At 39.3% G+C, this 22,791-nt stretch overlaps 1 protein-coding gene across 1 annotated transcript in view; it reads right to left on the bottom strand.

Moving 5' to 3' along the window:
• The window catches only part of LOC135105472 (sodium- and chloride-dependent glycine transporter 2-like), a 36,702-nt gene extending 19,869 nt beyond the window's left edge, over positions 1-16,833 (bottom strand). The window contains exons 1-3 of the mRNA XM_064013595.1: positions 16,695-16,833; positions 7,169-7,321; positions 309-440 (exon numbers count right to left, since the gene is read on the bottom strand). Coding sequence (XP_063869665.1) covers positions 309-440; positions 7,169-7,301 — 265 coding nt within the window. The 5' untranslated portion in view covers positions 7,302-7,321; positions 16,695-16,833. The remainder of the gene's footprint in view (positions 1-308; positions 441-7,168; positions 7,322-16,694) is intronic.
• Positions 16,834-22,791: the final 5,958 nt, after the last annotated feature.

The following is a 22,791-nucleotide window of genomic DNA, read 5'->3' as shown; positions in this document are numbered from 1 at the left end:
AGAGAAATATCGAAAGCCTCCTTAACTTTGTCTTGAGAAGGACAGAACCACCAATACCACCACCACCACCAGCACCTCCAACATCTACTCTTCCTCCTCCTCGTCCTTCACCAAGCGTTAAGATCAGCCTCTACTTAACCTTGTTTCTTTAAGACTTCAGACACTCCCGAGGTAGGAAGATGGTGCTATATGGGTTCAAATGCTCCTCCTCCTGCACACACCTTTGTAATCTCCTCAAACCCCACTTCACCCACCACTTCATTGTGCTCCTCCTTACCAAGCCCCATCCCCTGCCCCGCCCCACTCACCTCTGAACATGGGCGCCACACTGTAAAGAGTGAGGAGACCGGAGGAGGTGAACTGCCCCACCGAAGACTCGAGGAAGAATAGCGGCACCCCGACCAGGGACACCATTATTAGGTAGGGGATGAGGAAGGCTCCTGGAGAGACAAAAGCACGACAGTTAACACACACGAGAGTTAAGACACACGAGGGTTAAATCACACATACAACTCAATAGAAACTCAATAAGAGAAAACTAGATCATTCATGTCAAAAGAGTTAGTAAAACATAAAACTTGAAAATGATAAGAAATATATACTACATGATCTAATTATTAGTAAACAAGATGAGCAAATATTCTGTTCATGTACTTGAATGATGAAATAAAATGGCTTGTGCAGTACGCAAAGGTCACTTAAACCCTTCGAGTTTGTTCTCCTATATATTTATAAATAAATAATAAACCAAGCAACTATATTAACAATAATAAATAGATAAATAGATAAATAAGTAAATGAATTGATGACGTGACTGATCGACTGACTTACTGACTGACTAAATCTTTAACTGACTGGTTGACTGAGTGACTGAGTAACTGATGGCTTAGATGAATAAATCAATCAATCAATGATTCACCGACTGACTGACTGAGTAATTTAGTACATGAATAACACACACACACACACACACACACACACACACACACACACACACACACACACACACACACACACACACACATTCCATTTGTTCTTTATTTTTAACTACTAACTTCGAATAAAAAAAAAATGATGTAACAACAACAGTCACTTGATATAAAGAAAAAAAATAAAGGCTTTAATAAAATGACTATCAAAATACATATTTATAAATCAACAAAGTATCAAGTAAGAAGCTTAAACATGACACTCGCAGGAGAACAACGGGAGCTAGTCATTTGATACTGAGGATGTTACTCAGGTCATATCGGCATCAGGTCAGATGATCCTCAAGACAAATCGGTCTGAGTCCAAAAAGGCCTCAGGAGATTTTGAGTCTATACTCAGGACCCATCCTCCAAGTGTTCCCACCTTCACCCCTCACTCACTCCTCGTTCATTTGTTCATTCACTCTTTCACTCTATAGATTACTCACTCATTCAAAACACACACACACACACACACACACACACGTCAGGGATAACCTCTAAGTTAGCCCGTGCTTCCCAGTCTGATTGGAGAGAGAGAGAGAGAGAGAGAGAGAGAGAGAGAGAGAGAGAGAGAGAGAGAGAGAGAGAGAGAGAGAGAGAGAGAGAGGCCAGTAAGGCTGGCAAAGTAGACAGAAAGATTGCATTTGTTGAATGAATGATTGAATGAAAAAACAAATGAGTAAGTGGATGGAGGTTGGTAAGCAGCGGTCGGAACACCTGTCGGTAGGCGTGGCTGTGCTTCCATCAGGTCAAGCTCTTAATCCCCAGTTTTGATGGTTCCGTCCGCCAAACATAAGCCGCTAACCATAAAAAAATAAATAAATAAATAATAATAATAATAATAATAATCATGGTGACTGCAATAATTACTTACAAATACGAGATCTCCTCGTCTCCCTTTAGCCATCATATATTTCTCTCTCTTTCTCTCTCTCTCTCTCTCTCTCTCTCTCTCTCTCTCTCTCTCTCTCTCTCTCTCTCTCTCTCTCTCTCTCTCTCTCTCTCTCTCTCTCTCATGTACCTCATTACTCCTTATGCAGACTGTGCGACCTCCTGGCAGCCAATACTATCCATCACTATTGCATGGAACGTCCCATTATTAGACACCTGCCGCCACAGGTCCAAGATTTGATTACTCTTTGGAATCATTTGTTAAAGGAAGACATTCTCGATGAAATTCTTGTACAATATCCACACTTTGGTGGATACTAAATGCATTGTTTCTTTATTTCTTTGAGTGTATATGTGTGTGTGTGTGTGTGTGTGTGTGTGTGTGTATGTATGTGTGTGTGTGTGTGTGTGTGTGTGTGTGTGTGGATACCTGTTATCTCCCATGTAATATAATATGTACCTGATTTAATACTATTTTGTCACTGTTTATCATGAAACCCTTATGTTTCTACTAGGCTATATTGTATTCCATTAATTTTTTACTTGTCTGTCGCTAAGTGAGCGTAATAAATTTATCAAATCTCTCTCTCTCTCTCTCTCTCTCTCTCTCTCTCTCTCTCTCTCTCTCTCTCTCTCTCTCTCTCTCTCTCTCTCTCTCTCTCTCTCTCTCTCTCTCTCTCTTTTAGTGAATGGATGAATGGGTGAATGGGTGGGTGGACTGATGTGTGGGTGGGTAGTTGGGTGAACTGGTGTATGGATGGATAGGTGGATGGGTGGGTGGATGGGTGGTTAGATAATGGATGAGTGAATGGAGAGGTGGATGGGTGAGTGAGTGACTGAATGTGTGGATGGCTGGTTGGGTGAATTAGTGTGTGGGTGAATGATTGGATGGGTGGATAGATGGATGAGTAAATGGATGGGTAAGTCGATGGGTGAGTGTGAAGAGGGATACGTGGATGGGTGAAAGGATGTATGAATGGATGGGTGAATGGGCTTGGAGATAGGTGTGTGCGTAGATGGGTGGATGGGGGATGAGTGGATGTGTGGGTGGATGAATAGCAAAGACTGTAAACCGAGACCAACACATTATCACTAGATAAGAAGAAAAAATAACCCCGCTGTCAAATGACGGTGTAAGTATTGGTATGTAAGCACTAACAAACAAGCTATCGAGTCTAACCAAGCACAAGAAAGCTAGCTGGGTAAACACGGCGAGGAATCGGTCAGGAAGTACGATGAGGGAACCACTATTGTTGTTCTAGTTAGAGTTATACAGTATTCCTCAGTGGCGCATCATGTTTGGTCAACAGAGGCGCGGTGTTCCTCAATGATTTACAGGAATTTTTTCATTTGATCATCCTTATCTTTATATAAGAACATAGCATGAAGAAAATAAGGGAGACTGCAAGAAACCGTCAGGCCTACATGTGGCAGTCTGTGTGGTAAGACTGTCACTAGGCGATGGCCTCACTGCTGATTGGTCAATACTCTCACGTCTTGCTTTAAGAAGTTAGATTATACTAACATAATCCGGTATCTTGCACATAAGTCAGGTTTTCATTATGGAAACAAATCCAATTTACCGCAAGTTTTAAAATGAGATATGAATGTGTAGACCAAATGTTGAGAACGTCGCACACTGATCACTGCTACAATACCTGCTTGTTGTTATGGCAAAATTAATGCGGCAGTATTGTGACACCGTGTGTAGTGCGGTCTGATCCAGGAGGCATTTCATAACCGCAAAGCAAGACAACAATGAAGTGGTCATCCTCCAGGCCACCAGAGTAAGGCCAAGGTCACACACGGGACGTCACTCAGCATCCGCACAGTGGAGACGACTGTCACAAGTCACGATGATCCATTGTGTCATGCCGAGTCACTAGATGCGGCGAGGCATGGAAAAGGGTGATTGTTATTTTAGAGACTACGTGGAATATCTTAAGGGTTTCCATACATTTCTTCTTCCCAGTCACTCTCCCGGTCGGCAGATCACCTAGTACTTACGTGATGGAGCGCGTCGTGACACCAAAGGAAGATACAGTAAGTATTATCTTGTTTACCTTCACCTCACGTAACATTGAACGTCCTGGAGGCAAGAGTCACGCATCATGGGAATATTACTGCGAGATTCTTTTGAATTTATGTTCTGTCCTATCATCCCTCTGTAACACACTTGCTCAATACTGCCTCACCTCTCGCGAAGGCTTCAACAGTTACGTTTGCTATTATGTAACCTGTGTATTTTTAGACGATGGAACAAAAGCAAGGAAAGCTGAGGGACTGCTACGAGTATATTATTATGAAATCAGATCTCTCTTGAAATACGTCATTCAGTTTGAGTTTTCCCATCTCGTTAATGACACAAGGCTGATTAGAGTTGGAATATAAATCTTAATCATGCAAAAAAAAAAATAAATAAATCAGCATTAATTCACATATCAAGGAATGAGAAAGCGTTGGCCACATATATACAGCAGTGTATATGTAAAAATATATATGTAACAATTGTATATCATATATCCAAATTACATAACTAAAGTGTACAAACAAATCTTACAAATGCTTCAAGTAGTCAGCGTTCGGACTTGGTGAACTCCATGACTCAAGCTATAGTCCAGTCTGATAATTTTTCTAGTTGCAGCCAAATCGCCGAAAAATAATACCTATAAATCTTTGACGGCAAGTACACCATGTAGCTCTAGGAGACGACACGAGCCACTGCAAGAGCGTCACAAAATATCCAGCCTGACCATCTTAATCTTCAAAAAATAAAGAGGGGCAGCCATTTAACACATGAACCGCTGTGTCTCAACATAAGACAAGCAAATCTAATACTTCTTCATCAAGCAAAGAGCCAATGATCAAAGCACCCCCTCCGATAGTCGCCAGGCAAGACAACTCAGTGACTCCATTCAGGAACCATGATGCTCACCACCAACTGTCAGATGTGTGCATTCAGACAGCCCTCGCACAATACTACAGACAACCCTCTCAGCTACCCAGCATTCAAGGACGCCTCAAAGTGACCTGGATACATCTTCCTAGGCATCTCTACGCAGTAACAAGTTACCCTTTCATCCGTTTTTATTCAAAATCCATGTTTCCTGTGGCTGGACGGCATCACGCACGTAAAATGCGATGCCTCGGGTTGACACACTGCGACATAAGAGTTAGGTATGTGAGGGTATGGTTAGGAATAGAAATTCCGACAAGTATAATGTATATCATAGTTCAAATAAAGTTTTGTCGAGTTTAATTGACTTCCAACACTATAATTCCTTTACTAAATAATTAAGTGAGCGACATTCTGTTCTATTGCAAGGGACTGAGCGCTTAAACTTATCTGGATTAAATCTTACAAGATCTTCCTGAAAACTTCATAGTTAATATTGCTTTCATTACCAGAGTATGCTATCTAGTATGTATTCCGCGCCCAGTGACTCAAACACACACACACACACACACACACACACACACACACACACACACACACACAGAGGACCATCCTAAGTCTTCATCATACAACATTTTTAGGGAGAATATAGGGACAAACTCTTTCTTCCTCCCTTCCATTGTCTTTCATCAGAACTCATTCCCAGTTTAGCGCTGTGTTGATCCTAGTGGGTTTGGATCCTGGCCTCAACACAGCAAGGTGGACGAGGAAAGTGACAACACATGCGAGTCGCCGCCAAAGGGAATATTCTCGTTTGTGATTGTAATAAACTCTCACAACCTCCATCAGCTTCATATTTCCATAATTACGATTTGTGGGTTGTTTTCTTTTGGACACATAGACACACACACACACACACACACACACACACACACACACACACTGACGGGTCTTGAGCAAACATTTCTCACAAAAGATCCATTCTTTACGTCCTTCCACTGCCACCACCACCACCACAACCATCCCTAATGTTCACCACCACCACCACCACCACTACGACCCTTCTTTGTGAGATCCATTCAAGGCAAAGGCCCAGAGCCAACCCAGTGCAGGCGACGTCCTTAAACTACTGATCTTGTTACGTTCAGCATCGCCGTCTGAGTACATATGCAGGAGTGTTTACATACGCGTATTTACCCAACGCACTGCTTACTGAGAACACTGTGTAGAGACGCAAGGTTCCCTCTCCACTCTTTTCTCCCATTCATAGTTTCCTGGTACTACTCGATTTTACTCCTTCATTCTTTTGTCTCTTTGCCGACCAAACACTGCTTCTTTTTTTTTTTTTCCTAAGTATACCGTTCATTTATATTCTCTTTCCTCTCTTGCTCGCTTCTTCTCCCTCCACGTTTTTTTCTTCTTTTTTTTTACTTCATCTTTTCCCTTTCTGTTCATTCTGCATCTTCCTTTTTCTATTTTTTTTATCAACTTCCATCTTCCTCTTTCTTTAATTATGTTAGCTTTTTTTGTTTTTCTATTCTTTGTTTCTTCACTCAATCTTCCCTCCCCTTCCCCCCTCCTCCTCCAACTCCTTTCTTTATTCGTAATTATCTTGCTTACTTTTATATTTCCTCCTCTGTCTTTCTTCTTTACTTCTGCTTCTCCCTACTTTTCATTTTTTTCCCACAATCTTCTCCCTTCTCTTCCTTCATCTACTTCATCTGCTTGCCTTGCTTCCTGCTCTTTCTGCTCCTCCTCCCTCTTCGTTTTATTCTGCCTCCTTCTCTCCCCACATCTTCCTCTTTTCGTATTATCAATCAATCAATTCATATCATCGTAAACTTGGTATGGAATGGAACCCGTGTCTTAAGCTACCACGCGTCACATCGCACCGCCGTTCCGAGCATCACTTTCTCCCGCAGTCTCTTAGCACTTTTCCTTAATGTTATCCTATATGCCTGTCTCTCACTACATCTCGTCTCTCATTTAAAATATGCTGTAAATGTCTCCATGTAAGCAACAACCACCAGCTCCCGGGACAAGTTTGCCAGACAATTTTGAAAGTGGTCTGGCTATTGACGCAGCTTCACAGAAATCGAACTATTCAAAGGTAAACTGAAATATTGTTGCTAGTTCTGTGGTGGTGACGCTGATTGATATACTATTGAACGTATAGCTGGTGTAAGAGAAAGATTACTGCAATGATAGTCGTTTGATAACAGTGAGATAATTATCATAAATTGTTTGGATGGATATAAAGAAAAAAAAATAAAGGTAAGAGGTTAATTTATCTTTACTAAGCTACAGAAGTGCGTATTTAAGAACTGTAGTACGAAAAATAAGTCTTTTATAAGTTGTGCTACATTGTTATGGGAAAGACTGACAAGCAATGAGAGAGTAGAGTCCTTACCTCCACCATTCCTGTAGCAGAGGTACGGGAAGCGCCACATGTTGCCCAGGCCCACGGCGTACCCGGCCAGGGAGAGGAAGTAGTCCTTGCTGGAGGCCCAGTTCCCCCGATGCTTGTTCTCATCCTGCCCCATGTTGCTGCAGCGTTGCCCAGCTGGCAGGACAAGAACGGAATAGTACACATGAGTCCCAGGAGAGAAGAAAAAAATTTGTGTGGATAAACCAGTGTCTTGAATTATCTGTTATATAGGTTTCAATAGTTACTTATCCTGCTCCATGTTGCCGTAGTGTTGCCCAGCTAGTGGGACAAGAATGGAATAATACAAGTGAGTTGAAGGGGAGAGAAAAATTAAAGTATGGATGAACTATTGCTTTGAATTTTCTGTTAGATAAGTTCGGATTGTTATATGGTAGGCTCGTGAAATAGAGACGATGGTAAACGTCCTTGTGATTTCAGGGGAGAGAAGAACGAAGTCTGGCAAAGTTGAAGTATCATAAGCACCTCCATTGAAGTCTATGGGAATGTAGAGTAGAGTGAAATATAATATGATAAAGAAAGGATGCTAAATGCGTAATTCTAAATATAATCGCAATTTTTATTCGAAAGAGAATTATGAAACCTGAGAGGACATACTAAGCAAGAAAACTTGCGTGCCGATCTAAAGTTTACGTAAATGCAATTGTTATGCAGTGTGTGGTAGTGCTTGTTGTAACATCGAGAGGATCAAGCGGTTCAAGTGTCATGACAAAACAAAAACATACGTTCTCTATTACGAAACCATGAGAAATCAACATAAAATTAAGGGATGTGGACCTATCCGACGATCGAACCCGAATCTAACAAACCAAAACAACAAACCTCAATCGACTCGACCCTAAGATACCTCACGCACATACGCACATGCAGGTTTTGTCTCGTCTTTCCGCTTCCTGGTAACTTAACACCTCAACAATTAAAAGTTACGTTTAAAGATGAAGAAACTGAATAAGGCAGAATGTCTAAGAGTTTCTTGAGATAAAGTGATAATACTGTCCAATCCCTGCATTAGCAATATGGAGACGAAAGGGAAGAGAAACACTGGGGTGAAATATACACTGCCCAAGTGAAAAGAAGTAGCGATCGTGGGAGATGCAGTAGAAACGACAACCGATAGATTGCAAGAAAAAGTTACTTTAAGTGATATCTGAGAAGCGTAGCCAATGATCCAGTTTTATTACGATGTGTATTGATGGAAACCTTAACACGAGGGGAATACTTGGTGCGGGATCTCATCTGTGTCTAGACGAGCTTTGTGAATACCGGTCAACCATGAAGTATCAGAGTGAAATATCAGAATCGCTAATGCAAGGCAAGCGTGAGGACCATGATAAAGAGCGTACAATCGAATGCCATAATTCAATCAAATTGCAGGCATATTTCACGAATGGACGAAGGAGAAGAAACCATCCTTTCAAATCACGGCGAATTGTACCTGAAGAAAGGCATGCATGCCATCGTTAATCAGCGGAATGACCGAATGATAGGAAATCTTAGAAGATATTCCTAGATGTGTCATAATTTCTGCATAATAAAATAACTGGAAGACACGTCGCTCCTCCACGTGGTGTTTGGTACTGATTCACTGATTCACTTATTTATTTCTCCCTGGCACTCACCAATACGGCCATGAGGGATGACTTGATGGGTATGTAGTTGGGCTGGTCTGACCCTAATATCAAATCGAGCGTTGCCACCTAAATAAATAAATAAATAAATAAATAAATAAATATATATATATATATATATATATATATATATATATATATATATATATATATATATATATATATATATATATATATATATATATATATATATATATATATATATATATACGATCACGTCAAAGATTCTTCCTTCTTAATGCACGAACACGTACAAGTAACTGCCTAGTGAAGGTGCTCGATGTGAAATTGAAGAGGAGATATTAATCTCATGGGTTTTTGCCCACGCTCTTACTTTTCGTTCGTTTGCTTCCCCCTTCGACTCTTTACCATATGCAATTTCCCTCCTGTATTGCATCTCATGTGAATATTTTCAATAGAAAGAAAGAAAGAAAATGCGTGATTGACAGAACACCAGACTAGCCAAATGCAGAATAAGTCTGAAACGTTACTGTATCACTAAAAATGTGACTATGGATTTATGATTTGATAGTTAATGTACACCTCCAAAGTATTAAAAAAACAAATATGACTCCTAAACTTGAAATTGATGCAATGATAAGAATACTAAACACAAAGTAATTATGTGATTACCTAAAATATTGAAATGAAAACTTCCAACACATTCATTGTGAAAGATAAGTAGCATTCGTACTTTAAAGTAACATATTACACAGTACAGTAAATCATTAGATGATTGACTACCACGTTCGTGAGTTCTACTGTTAAAGTGTGTACCTTGCTCCTCACGCAACACTATCAAATGGCAGTGAAGCAACACTTGGGGCAGGTTGTGTGAGCCTGCGGCAGCCTCAACACGCTGACGTTTCGCACACGATACATCACTGGGAGCAAAGACTGGTGCACTACACGGAATAAAGCGAAAAAAACTATTAAGATTATGCAATAAATATTGGAAATTTTTCAAAACAAGTGTAAACTAGATTGTTAAAATGTAAGTAATCATGAACTTGTTAAGTTAATGATCTTGTTATTTGTCTCATTCCTAACACGTAGTCATCGAAAGAAACATTTTGACATTACTGCGTCTCTTCTCACAATATCTAGAGTACATTCACCTCACAGACACATTTCCATAATTCAATACTAGCTAATCTTCTACATCTGCCAAAAATCCTGCTAAAAGCATTACATGTCTATCACTATTAGTTTAAGACGCACTTCATACATAACACTATAGAGTTTCTCGTCTATCAAATGAAATATTAAAGCGAGAAAAGCAACATCTCACAGTGACGTAAGGATTTTTTTTCGCAGCATGAGCCAGCAAGGATTGGCCACGCAACCTAACACCTGCATGGAATGTGCAATGTATTAGCTTATACCTGAGTCTGTGACTGGCTGGCTTGGGGGCAAATCTCCACATCATTATAGTCAAAATACATAGCATGGATTATGAAAAGATCTGAATGCACAAACAGAGGTTTATTCAAAACTGTTTTGTGAATGAAAGGGCGGAGTGGCAGTGACGTGCAGACTCCACCTACATTTGCGTGAGAAGTGCTCGGGATGAGAACTTACTACAATACTTATTGCATTGTATTCTCAGTCAAAAGTTTCATCGTCTTAACTCGACAATTTATTACAGGCCAGGCCACTACATTTATTGGACTGTTTCCTTAAGCTTTTTTTTCATTGCCACCGATGCTTTAATCTGTAAGAAAAAGTTGCTTGAAATGGGATCTGAGAAGCGTAGCCAATGATCCAGTTTTATTACAATGTGTATTGATGGAAACCTGCTGAATCGTGTGATTTTACATAAATGATGGTTTACTAAAGCTTCCTCGGTCACTAAGAGGTCACGGTTGTGCCAGTGCTTATAGCAGATAGGTTATCGCGTTCAGTAGTACGCGCAGTATTTTTTTGATAATACATATATCATGATAAATCTAAGTCGAAAATGTTCTAAGCACACATGCATTTTGAGGCGTTGTTTAGCCGTGACGAAACGTTCATATGAGGCTACGAATAGTTAATATATTTTACATGTTGCAAACTTATTATGTTGTATATTTTCTCGTGATCATGTTCGTATTATTGATGAAGTGTTATTCAGTATATTACTGCATGCACTGTTAGGTTTCGCTTCAGCATTCAGATTTACACTCGACACGGATGTGGTAGTCCGAAGTTTAGGAGAGGGAGTAATGTTAGGTAATGTTTTGCTTATATATATATATATATATATATATATATATATATATATATATATATATATATATATATATATATATATATATATATATATATATATATATATATATATATATATATATATATATATATATATATATATATATATATATATATATATACACACACACTGTGCAGAGCAGATTGTGTGTGGAGGCAGCTACAACAGCTGAGGTAGCAATTGCATTGTTGGTAAACTTTGGTACGTAATTCCCTCACGTGATAAGTGAATAAATAACTGGATGGAGGGTAGATTCATCCCAGATACGAGAACGGAGAGAGAACAAACTAGTCTCAGTACATATATACAAAAGAACAAAGCTAAGAAAAATGTTCTTCCACTCATCCTCACAAGCCCAAAATATTCGTTTAACAATCGTCTCATCTCAAGGGGAATTAATCTATTTATCTATCTGTCTATCTATCTATCTATCTATCTATCTATCTATCTATCTACCAGCAAAGTTGTTTACGCAACTTTTTCCGTTTAAAGGAATGCTTTTGACGAGTGAAATCTGGTGGTGCTGGTATGGACAGTAGTATGAACGGGAATGGTGGATGTCTGGGTGTGGCTTGATTGACCGCAAGCCGGTTACGAGAGCAATGAGATGAGAATTTGACTGAATGGGGCGGGAATTAAATGTAGTGATGTTGGTTTGCTTGTTCTCAGGAGAGGGAGTTCTGATGGCAATATATCTTAACAGTGTGCAGGTCTTGAACTATATTACATGAATCTTTAAGCAAGGAGTCCGTCAATGAATGTATAGCACTAAAGCTGTCAGTTATACTTGGAAGAAATTGAGTAGTGTAAGAGTTAGCAAGAGAGTCGAGCATGCCCGCCACGACACCTTGCAATCAGAAATACACGAGACTGGAGGCAATGCACAGGTGAAAGGAAGACTAAGTGTTGTAGACATGATGGTTTTGAAACGCTTTCCTCTCTCATTGGGATTATTTTCAAAGATTATTAGTCAGATTCATTTTTTTTTTTTTACCCACTGATGGTGTAGAACGTTTGCTAAACTATCACTAGAATCATGGAAACACCACTGAGAGCTCCATCAGCTTCCATCGCAGTCTGTTGAAAGTAATCGATATGAGACGTCTGATAATACTGACCAAGATGTGAACTTAGTGACATACATTGGATAGACGCATTCAGTAAGCAAACACGACAACCAATTATAACCAAATGCACGCCTTCACTTGCATAACTAGAGACCAAAACAACTTTCAGATCCTTCCATTACGGGTCGCCACAGCCAGTCATCCTTCTTCAACACGCTCGGTCTTCTGCGCCTTTCTCTGTCGCACCCACCACTTGTATGTCTTTTTTTTTTTTTTCACTGTATCCATAAATCTCCTCTTTGGTCTTCCTTTCTTTCTCCTGCCGGGTAGGTCCATTTCCAGCATCCTCCTTCCCACATATGCCTCATCCCTTCTTCTGACATACCCGAACCACCTCAATCTCGCCTCTCTTGCTTTGTCTACAAATTGACGTACGTGTGTTGTCCTTCTGATGTGTTTGTTCTTTACTTTGTCTCGTCTCATCACTCCAAGAGCACACTGCAGCATCACCAATTCCACTACTTCCATCTCCGCTTCTTGTCTCTTTGTTATTAGAACAGTTTCATACCATACAGCATTGCTGGCCTCACTATTGTTTTGTACACCTTTCGTTTTGTTCTTCCAGAAACCTTTCTGTCGCATATCACTCCTATCACCCTCTGCCAGTCATTCCATCCAGCCTGCACTCTCTTCTTAACCTCCCTAACACCCCTAGCATCTGAATTTACCATCTCTACACCCTGCAACTTTACTGTTTCCCGGTCATCTCTGTTGAGACAAAGTACTCGATCTTGAACCTGCTCACTTTGTCCCCTCCTCTTCAGTGCATATCTCCACCTCACCAGCTCTGGTTTCACTTCTTCCCTACTCCAACGACCAGAACTACATATTAAAATTAACATGTATACTACACATTAGCACAATAAAATAAATGGATATTATATAATTACATACTGCACCAAACCACAAGAATAAATTTTTGCCTCCGATACTGAATTTAAAAACAATATCTAGTCTAACCTCAAAAATTATGGGGACTCGGCTGTCCACGCTCTGTCTGTGTCAGTAATTGGCCAGTGATTTAGAGTAAAAGGGCAACCAGTGAATAAGTGCTCCCCGTCACATTTGGTGCATCAGCTGTTTCAAGGGTCAGTCAATTACGTAAGCCTGTGAGGCTGCCACCACCTGTAGGAGTACACCGCCAGCAGCACCACCACCACCACCACTGACATCCAAACTATCAGTATCGACACGACGGCCACTACCATCATCGACAACACAAATAACAATGCCCCCTCCCCCTTCGCCCTCCCGCAAAAAAAAAAAAAGCACATATCACTACCAACAACAACAACAACAACGACGACTACTACGACAACTACTACTACTACTACTACTACTATTACTACTACTACTACTACTATTGTTACCCCACCTAAACCACCACTATTGCCATTACTAGAAGTAGAAGAGCAACATCTACAAGAACAACATTGGAACCATGAGAAAGCACCGCCAGAACCCCCATTCAAAAAGCTGTGTGACGCAAACTTCTTAACATGAAGTTTCGCAAAGAAGATGACGTGACAGAAAGACAACAATACCAGTCATAGAAAAGCTAACGCAGAGTCCAGCTCTTAGTCATTGGCGGTGAGACACGTGCGTTATTCCCTGCGCTTCCTGGCTCAGATGGGAACAGCCAACTAACTCAATAGCCTTTATGACACGCCTTTCATGTGTGATTTTGCACCGTCACATCCCCCACCATCCATGATTCTAGCTGCCTGGCTGACTAGCTGGCTGGTGTGAGAAAATGCCGATAAAAATTACTTCTTTTTTTTTGTTTAGGGTGTTTTCCTGAGTATAGTGGTAGCTTAGCAGGCTGTAGTGGAAGTTATTTAAGGTTTTCAATATGATTTGATTGTTCTGGTAATAGTTCAGTGATAATCTAACACGCTTTTAGTGGCAATCATTGGGAGTCACGAGGATATATTTATGATTCTACTGATAGTTAAACAAGAATTATGTACCATTAGTGAGAAAAGAAAAAGAACGATGGTGGTAAAGGAGATTTTTTTTCTCTTTTTTTCATGTGGGAGGGATTCGTAGATCTTTTCTTATGCACAGATGTTTTATATCTTGCAGTTTTAAAGTAGACTTGTAGATGATGTCTATCTTATAAAGTACGTATTGTATTAATTTCTACCCATAGGAAATAAATGAATCCTCCTCTTCCTCCTCCTCCTTCTCCTTCTCCTTCTCCTTTTAGTCTTCCTACACATCACCACCATTGCCTTCGTTATCATCACCATCATTATTAAGGAGATTCCGATGATGATGACAGTGATGATGATAATGGCAGTGATTCTTCTCCCCTCCTCCTTCTCCTTCACTTTCTGCTCCTCTTCTTCTTCTTCATATACGTGATCATCACCTTCTGCACCATCATCGTCATCATATCCATAACAAAGACCTTTCTGTGATGACAATGGTATAAGGGTGATGGCAATGGTAGTAATCCTCCTCCTCCTCCTCCTCCTCCTCCTCCTCCTCCCACTATTAATTCTCCTATTCTTTCTACTCATCACCACCACCACCACCACCACCACCATCATCGTCATCATTATCATGCACAACAAGAAGAATGAGTTTCTAAGGTTAATAAAAACAGTAATGGTGTTGATGATGATGGTAATCCTCCTCCTCCCCATCCTCCTCATCTTCCTTCACAACATGACCACCCTCAATTTTAAACCACGAGGACACTTATTTGAGTCCCGTCGCTCATTGTCTGCCTATTAAACAGTAGCTCTCGTGAGGCGTTCAGTGCTGCCAAGGTTCACTCACCTATTGGTTGCGCTCCACTCAAGTAAAGGAAGCAGGGAATAGACTGACCGACTGATTGAATAATTGACTTGTTTAACCGCAGCAACGGGATCATACTTCACTGCACGTCAAAAACAACAAACTTAACCTCCTTTCTCTCTCTCTCTCTCTCTCTCTCTCTCTCTCTCTCTCTCTCTCTCTCTCTCTCTCTCTCTCTCTCTCTGGCCATAGGTCATATAACTTTCTGGGCTTTCTTCCACTGTGTTTTAAGTTATAGCCTCTGATCTATTGAAAATGTATAAATTGTCATATTTTGTAAGCAAATTAGCAGGAGATTAGAACACTTTTGATTGACTGTAAAAACAAAGCACAGTGAAAACAAGTGCAGCAGGTTGTTCTATTTTGGCCACAATTATATTTACGTTAATTTATTAAATGATTTATTTTGAGGTTGTAGAGTAAGTATTTGTCTCCGTTACCAAGGGCATCGCCTTCAGTGGACGAACAGACTAAATGCGCAGCGGATTCTTGACATTATGTAAACAAAACTAATAAAAGCAAAACAAAACATCTGACGTAACAAGAAGCTTGATGGCGTCTTGCAGCTTCCTTTATTTTCTTATGTTGTTATGTTTTTACATTACGTAATCAACAAATAATGAGATCGAACCAATAAAGATTTTCAGTATACGTAATTGAGAATCTCTTATTAATAGTGCGTCTGATTGCTCTACCTGTATACAGAAAGATAGGTTTCTTGAATTAAATATTGTAAAATAAAGAACTATTAGATAAATTAGCCGAAAAGGAGGAACTGATTACATGAAAATGATTGCTCTCTTTTAATATGGTGAAGTGAGATATAAATATGAACATAAATTTATGTTCACACACACTACTTCTACTACTACTACTACTACTACTACTGCTAATACTATTACTATTACTACTATTACTTCTACAACAACAACAACAACAACAACAACAACAACAACAACAACAGCAACAACAACAGCTACAGCTACTACTACTATTACTACTGCTACTACTATTACTACTACTACTACTACTACTACTACTACTACTACTACTGCTGCTGCTGCGTTTGTGGCTTACCCTACTGTGAGAACCCCGGCCTTAACTCTCGGTTACTTGGATTTAAACCTTGTAGTGTTTGTTATTATAAAGAATTAGTGCAGTTCCTGCGTAACCTCTGCCTTCCCTTAAAGGTAAGGAGGTGGGTTACGACAACTATTACTACTACTGTTGCTGCTGCTGCTGCTGCTGCTGCTGCTGCTACTACTACTACTACTACTATTACTACTACTACTACTACTACTACTACTACTACTACTACTACTACTACTACTACTACTGATACTACTACCACTACTACTACTACTACCACTAATAATAATAATAATAATAATAATAATAATAATAATAATAATAATAATCCCATTTATTCAACCTTAGGGATCTCTGCCATTACACGCACAGTTTTTTGCTATTACATGATGCGCAACACGAGACGCTGAACACTGGAAGGACGAGACAGAACTGAAAGACTCACCCATAGACATAACAATTCCGGATCTCACGAAAAAAAAGAGATAACAAAAATAATTAAAAAGTAAAGCTAAACGGTCCTTCACTCCCTAATAACGTAATAATCATCAATAGCTTAGAAGAAAAAAAAGACACTCAATATTTACACAGATGTAGGATGGGCTGTGGGGTTCCGCAGGGCTTCTTGCCTCCTCTGGTTGCTGCTGCCTCCCCGACCACAGGCAGACACCAACTGGCCACTACCGGGTGACGCGCTCCGCCAGATCACATCCACGGGCACGAGGCAACATCTCCGCCTAAGGATGAGAGTGAGGAGTGCGTGATCAACATTGTGGGCGGTGTGGGTTACATGCCCACTACGCCCATCACCAGGTAGACCCCTCCCTTCCGTCTCAAGTTTCACCATAAGCTCGGGGGTATCGTGAGTCTTGAATTTCCCTTCCCTTTCACTCGTCACAGCGTCCATGGTCTACGGTTACCTCTCACGGATCGATATGCAGTTCTCGCTGCTCAGTTGAGTCAATGTTCTAGGAGTCTATGAATGAACTTTTATGTATACTAGAGTTTATAATGATGTACTTAGGTGATGGAGGACCAAAAGGAGGTGCATCGATTGCTTAAAATAAATATATAAAGGAAATGACCGGCGGAGGAGGGTATAATGAAGTTAAGCAACCGCATAATCATGAAGTTAGAAAAACCTGAAGAAATAAGTTATGAAATTTTCAAAAGACGCAACTGATGTACTGAACGCTACTCTCCCAATCTTCCATCCTCTACCATGAGTCCCATTTCAGAGTACCAGACTACTCTTATTTCCACCAGAAAATGTCCACTTCTTAACTCTGTCCGTCGTTACCGAATCGCTGCCGCTCACCAACAGGATCTCAGGGCACGGTTACTATTTTGAATCCGTGCACATCAGTGACTGACTCGAACCACCAGCCAACTTATCACTTATTCAGACCGTAGTCGTCGAAAATCCCTATGATGATGATGATGATGATGATGATGACGATTATTAGCTAATACAAATAGCATAACTCAGTTCCTTTATTTCTACTCCATAAATTTATGTATTGATTTATTTTTTAATTATTATTCGGCGTAAAGAGCCACTTATCTTTTACTCCATTTGGGAACACACACACACACATACACACACCATGTCAACAAGCAAGGCATGAAGGACAAAGCACACGGATGAGGTCATACATCACACATAACGGAGATAAGGAGCGAGAGATTTCCTCCCCCAGCCCCAGCAAAAAAAAAAAAAAACACGTAACCATTATACAAAAACATCACTTATGTTACAGCACTACACTGGCTACAGAGCGTGACTCAGGCAAAATGCGTGCTGGGCTCCTCAGTGAGTGACACGGTCGGCTAGGGTGCTAGGCGAACGTGGCAAAGTGGCAAAGTATCCAGGCAGGTGTGTGGCCAGGGAACACAAGTGCGGGGTTGCAGTGAACTGAATCAGGGAGGGCAGAGGAAGGAAGAGTGTTGCGCTCTCTCTACGGGCGTGGACGGATGCTGGGTATTATACATGTGACGCAATTGAAGATGAAAGGGGAGAGTGTATGTCGCTCTACATTACTGCCATTACAGTGCGCACAAGCAGCAGCAGCAGCACTACAGAGAGAGAGAGAGAGAGAGAGAGAGAGAGAGAGAGAGAGCAATCCCAGCATGTCAGTCGTTGTTTGTGTACTCATTAGTCACTCCAAACATAAATTATTCGAATTCTTGCAGTCTAACATTTAAAATAACTATAACTTGCAGTATTCAGTAAAAATAAAAACTCTGCGTCACAGAATTTTAATGGGACTTTAACTAATTTAATTTAATTACATAATTATGGGCAATATGCAATAATATCGATGCCGACCTAGGTTTCTTACGTTCGTCTGTGTATGAATCAATGAATGTCTCTCTTATGATTATCAGATTACAGACGATGATGGTAATGATAATGAAAAGAATAACAACATTGCTACTACTACTACTACTACTACTGCTAGTAGTAGTAGTATTAGTAGTAGTAGCAGTAGTAGTAGTTGTAGAAGTAGTTAGTAGTACTAGTAGTAGCAGTAGTAGTAGTAGTAGTAGTAGTAAGGTTCGGGCAAGGTAAGCACAGACTAGTCACTAAACTCCCTGCTGAGAATGCGTCCCCCTCCCGCGGCCTCGTCAGGTTACATCTGTGGTCGCCTGTCCCCCCACACCCTCTTGACCCAGTGAGGCATAGACGGACGGCCTGTGGTTCTTTGTGGCCTTCCAGTAGGTACTCTGCATTCCTTCCTCCATAAAAAAAAAAAAAAAAAAAAAATCCATATATTCATAAAAAAAAAAATCTTCAGCAGAATTATATTCTCCATACAAGAAAAGCTGATACATTTTTTTCATTTTTTTCTTGACCTATTGTTCGTTTGAAGGCTCAGAGAGAGATAGACAAAAAATATATAGCTATTTTGGGTTGATATGTAATGATTACAGTTTTCTTTTCAACATCAATTACTTCTGAATGATACTTTTTTTTTATTTGGTTTAGATTAACCCTTTCCTGGTGGAATATATATATATATATATATATATATATATATATATATATATATATATATATATATATATATATATATATATATATATATATATATATATATATATATATATATAATATTAAAAATGGGCTCATTTGTCAACAAGTCTATAAGAGATATGTGCTCTTATATGACTGCACTAGGTCTACGTAAATATAGATGCTTCCATTCTCCTTGCAAAACAGTTCAGACACTTGGAAATCAGTCAAGAATACCTCTCAGTGACAGTCAACATGTCACTTTCCTGTGGCTGATGTGCTTAGTAGTACCACAGGCAATACTTTCAGGTTTTTTGCATTTTTTAATTTTTTTTCTATTCCTATTAGTCTATCACATCAAGGATAAAAGAGACTTCTTAAGTTGGAGATATAAATGCTCTGATAGTAAAGGATATAGATGATTTTCTGGAAGCCTTTGATGATTGACTCATCTACTGTGAGTTCTGGCACCAATACTGCCTGAAGTTGTCAGATGGCCAGTCTGATGCTGAAGCAGCTCATGATGATACCCCACATAAGTGGCAAAGGATATCAGATATAAGCAGAGACTTTTTCCTTTACAGGAGATAGTGGTGTAAGACTTATCCTAGATGATCAGTCACCTTTAGATATATTTCATGCAATTCTTGATGATGAACTAATGGATCACATTGCATCAGAGACCAATAAGTATGCAGCAAAAGTCTGTGATGAAAAATGGAGGAAGAGCAGAATAAGGAGGAAAGCAAATTTGTTGTGGAAAGATATTAGTATAACAAAGGGAAATGTATGTATTCTTTGAATTGCTGCTTTTACAGGGAATTATGGAAAAGCTATCTATTTATTCTTATCATTCTACCAATCAGATGATTTCTAATCTTTCTTTAGGGGAAAAAATTATTATCAAAACAGATTTGCTCTTCCACTAAGGTACCTGCATTTCACTGGTAATGAGGATGACAGCGACCCTACACATAAATTCAAGGAGGTCCTCAATTTTTTTGTGCAAAGATTCAAGTAGAAGTATTGATGAGTTTCTCTACTACGGAAATGTAAGCTAAAGTGAGAGATACATTTCTTTAAAATGAGCAAGATTCAGCATAGTTACATTTTGGCTGAGTCTCATGCTGACTGTTTAGGATCTTTTTGTCTACACTGCAAGGAAAACAAAATCAGATGAAAAAATCAAAACACTTACAAAGCCTACTATAGTCAGTTCAGAATATGAAGTCCTTTCAAGGTGTGCCAGATTCTGGAATTCCCATGAGTGTGACGCTGCCAGTCCGTTCACCAATTATCGGACTAACAGTCTTTCCCCCTTCCTTCACACCTCTCTCTCTCTCTCTCATATATATATATATATATATATATATATATATATATATATATATATATATATATATATATATATATATATATATATATATATATATATATATATATATAATGTGTGTGTGTGTGTGTGTGTGTGTGTATTATATTATACTTATGTAGTATTTATTTATTATCAATTTTCAACTTTTTTCCACACCACCTATATATAAGTTTCATCCAGATATATGATGTTTTGGGAAGCCTGCTTGACATTTTTTGTCTTGCAAAAACGTAGTGCAAGCTGTTGCAACATAACTCCTCTTCATCAGGAATTTGCGGCCATCAACCTTGGCATATCTGAAGCCAATCTCCTACAGAATCTTGTAAAAGGAGGTTTCTTAAGGATATTTTTTTTCCTTCAGTTCTTCTTGAATTTTTAGCAGAGACATGATTTCATGCCTCATAAAATGCCAAGACTGTTCTTACAACACACTTATCAAAGTCATCTAGAGTGGTGAGAGGTGCAGAATATCTCCTCTTTGGTGACAAAAAGACAGTCCTTTCTGGTGATGTCCGGCTTCATTTCGAGCAGATTCTTTGAACAGTTTTCTCGGAAACGGTGGCTTTTGCAGTCCAACGTTTTGCAGGACAATGTGGCAACACAAGAAAAAATATTTGTCACGTCATAGAATTTATACAAATTGTAGTTATAATCCTAAACATCGACACTCATTGTACTATGTAGCTTCCTTTACTATATACAGAATACATAAAATATCACTTTCAAATAGCACACGGATGGGAAACGAAAGAGAGAGGCCCATGAACGAAGGTTGATTTGGCAGTATGGCTAGAGGTAAACCACCATACTAGCCCCACCTTGAGTGGACTTCATGCTCTAAATAGACTTATAGAATAGTTCTGAGATTAATGCAGCCCCTTCTAAATCAGGGGTACATTCTGGGAGTTGAAAACTTCTACTCATTGCCAGAATTGTTTGATATTCCTCTTGATGCTAAAACAGATGCAGTAAGCAATGTAAGATTCAACAGGAAAATGTTATACCAAGTGAAATCCATATCTCTAAAAGGTGACACTATAGTACAGTACACATGAAATGGAAGGATGAGAAATATGTGAACATGTTAAGCACAATCTATGATGATTCTATGGAAGAAGTAACAGGAGGAGGCAAGCCAGTAAGTAACCTACCCATACCCAGATGTATGCTTCTTATACATGAAACACTACATGGCTGGAAAAGATCTTATGGACCAAATAACTAAAGTACATTCATCAGTTTGAAAGAATGTGAAGAAATATCAAGCAAATATTTATCAGATTGCTGGATATGGCAATACACAACTGCTATGCAATTTACAAAGCTAATGGTGGACAGAAATCTTTCCTTGACTTTCAGATGAAATTGATTGAGGAGATAATCTCAAAATATGCTGGTGATATCTACCACCTAAGGAAACCAAATGGTGATCGGTCTTAAGGGCCATGTCCAGAATGGCTCAGTGGAGTAGAGACAGTATCCCAAGATGGAAATGATAAGAAAGTCCAAAGACAATGTGTCTATTGTGCTCTACTCAAAAAAAAAAAAAAAAAAAACATATGCAGCTGTGATGTGTCAGATAACACTGTGTGTTGTACACTTCAAACTTTGCCACATAGTAGAAACTTTACCTAAAAATGAATAGATAGAAAAAGAATAAATGTAAAATTAAAAAAAAAAGGAGAGGAAGGGAGGGAAACCACATCCAGGCCACAAGTCCTAGACAGAGCCTTTGCAATGAGTGTGAGTGACTCCAAACCATCATATGGATATACATTACAACTGGTTTATATGATATATAAAAAAAATCTCTATATAAGAAAATTATATATAGATTCATCTGTTCATCCAATTTTGTGGCAGAGTCTGTATAGACAACATATAGCCCCATATGCAGGCAAACTACATATAGATGTACTGATAAAAGTTGGCAGAGTATATACATAGACTATTTATTATTTGGTTCTTCATGCATCTGCACTGCTGCCAGGAAGGGGTTAACTTATTTGGCTTGTTCTATCCTGGATATCATTTTTTTTTGTGTGGGGAAAGTGAGAGTTGGAAAATTCTACGTCTGTTTTTCATAAATTATTTTACTGTTGAACCAGCATCATCTTGAGTGCTCAGGTGTTCTATATTCTATTAATTGTTACTCAGACACCAATCTCCACTATAAAATTAGACCTTCAGTGTGTAGAATGGCTGAATACACCAGGTTACAGGTTATCATACTTGACTACACTAGCTAATTCTACAAGAATCATTAAGCATGAGACCTTAAGAAAACACAGCA

Source organism: Scylla paramamosain, chromosome 1 (genome assembly GCF_035594125.1).
Source record: "Scylla paramamosain isolate STU-SP2022 chromosome 1, ASM3559412v1, whole genome shotgun sequence".
Lineage (NCBI taxonomy): Eukaryota > Metazoa > Arthropoda > Malacostraca > Decapoda > Portunidae > Scylla > Scylla paramamosain.
This window is presented reverse-complemented; position numbering and strand designations above follow the sequence as displayed.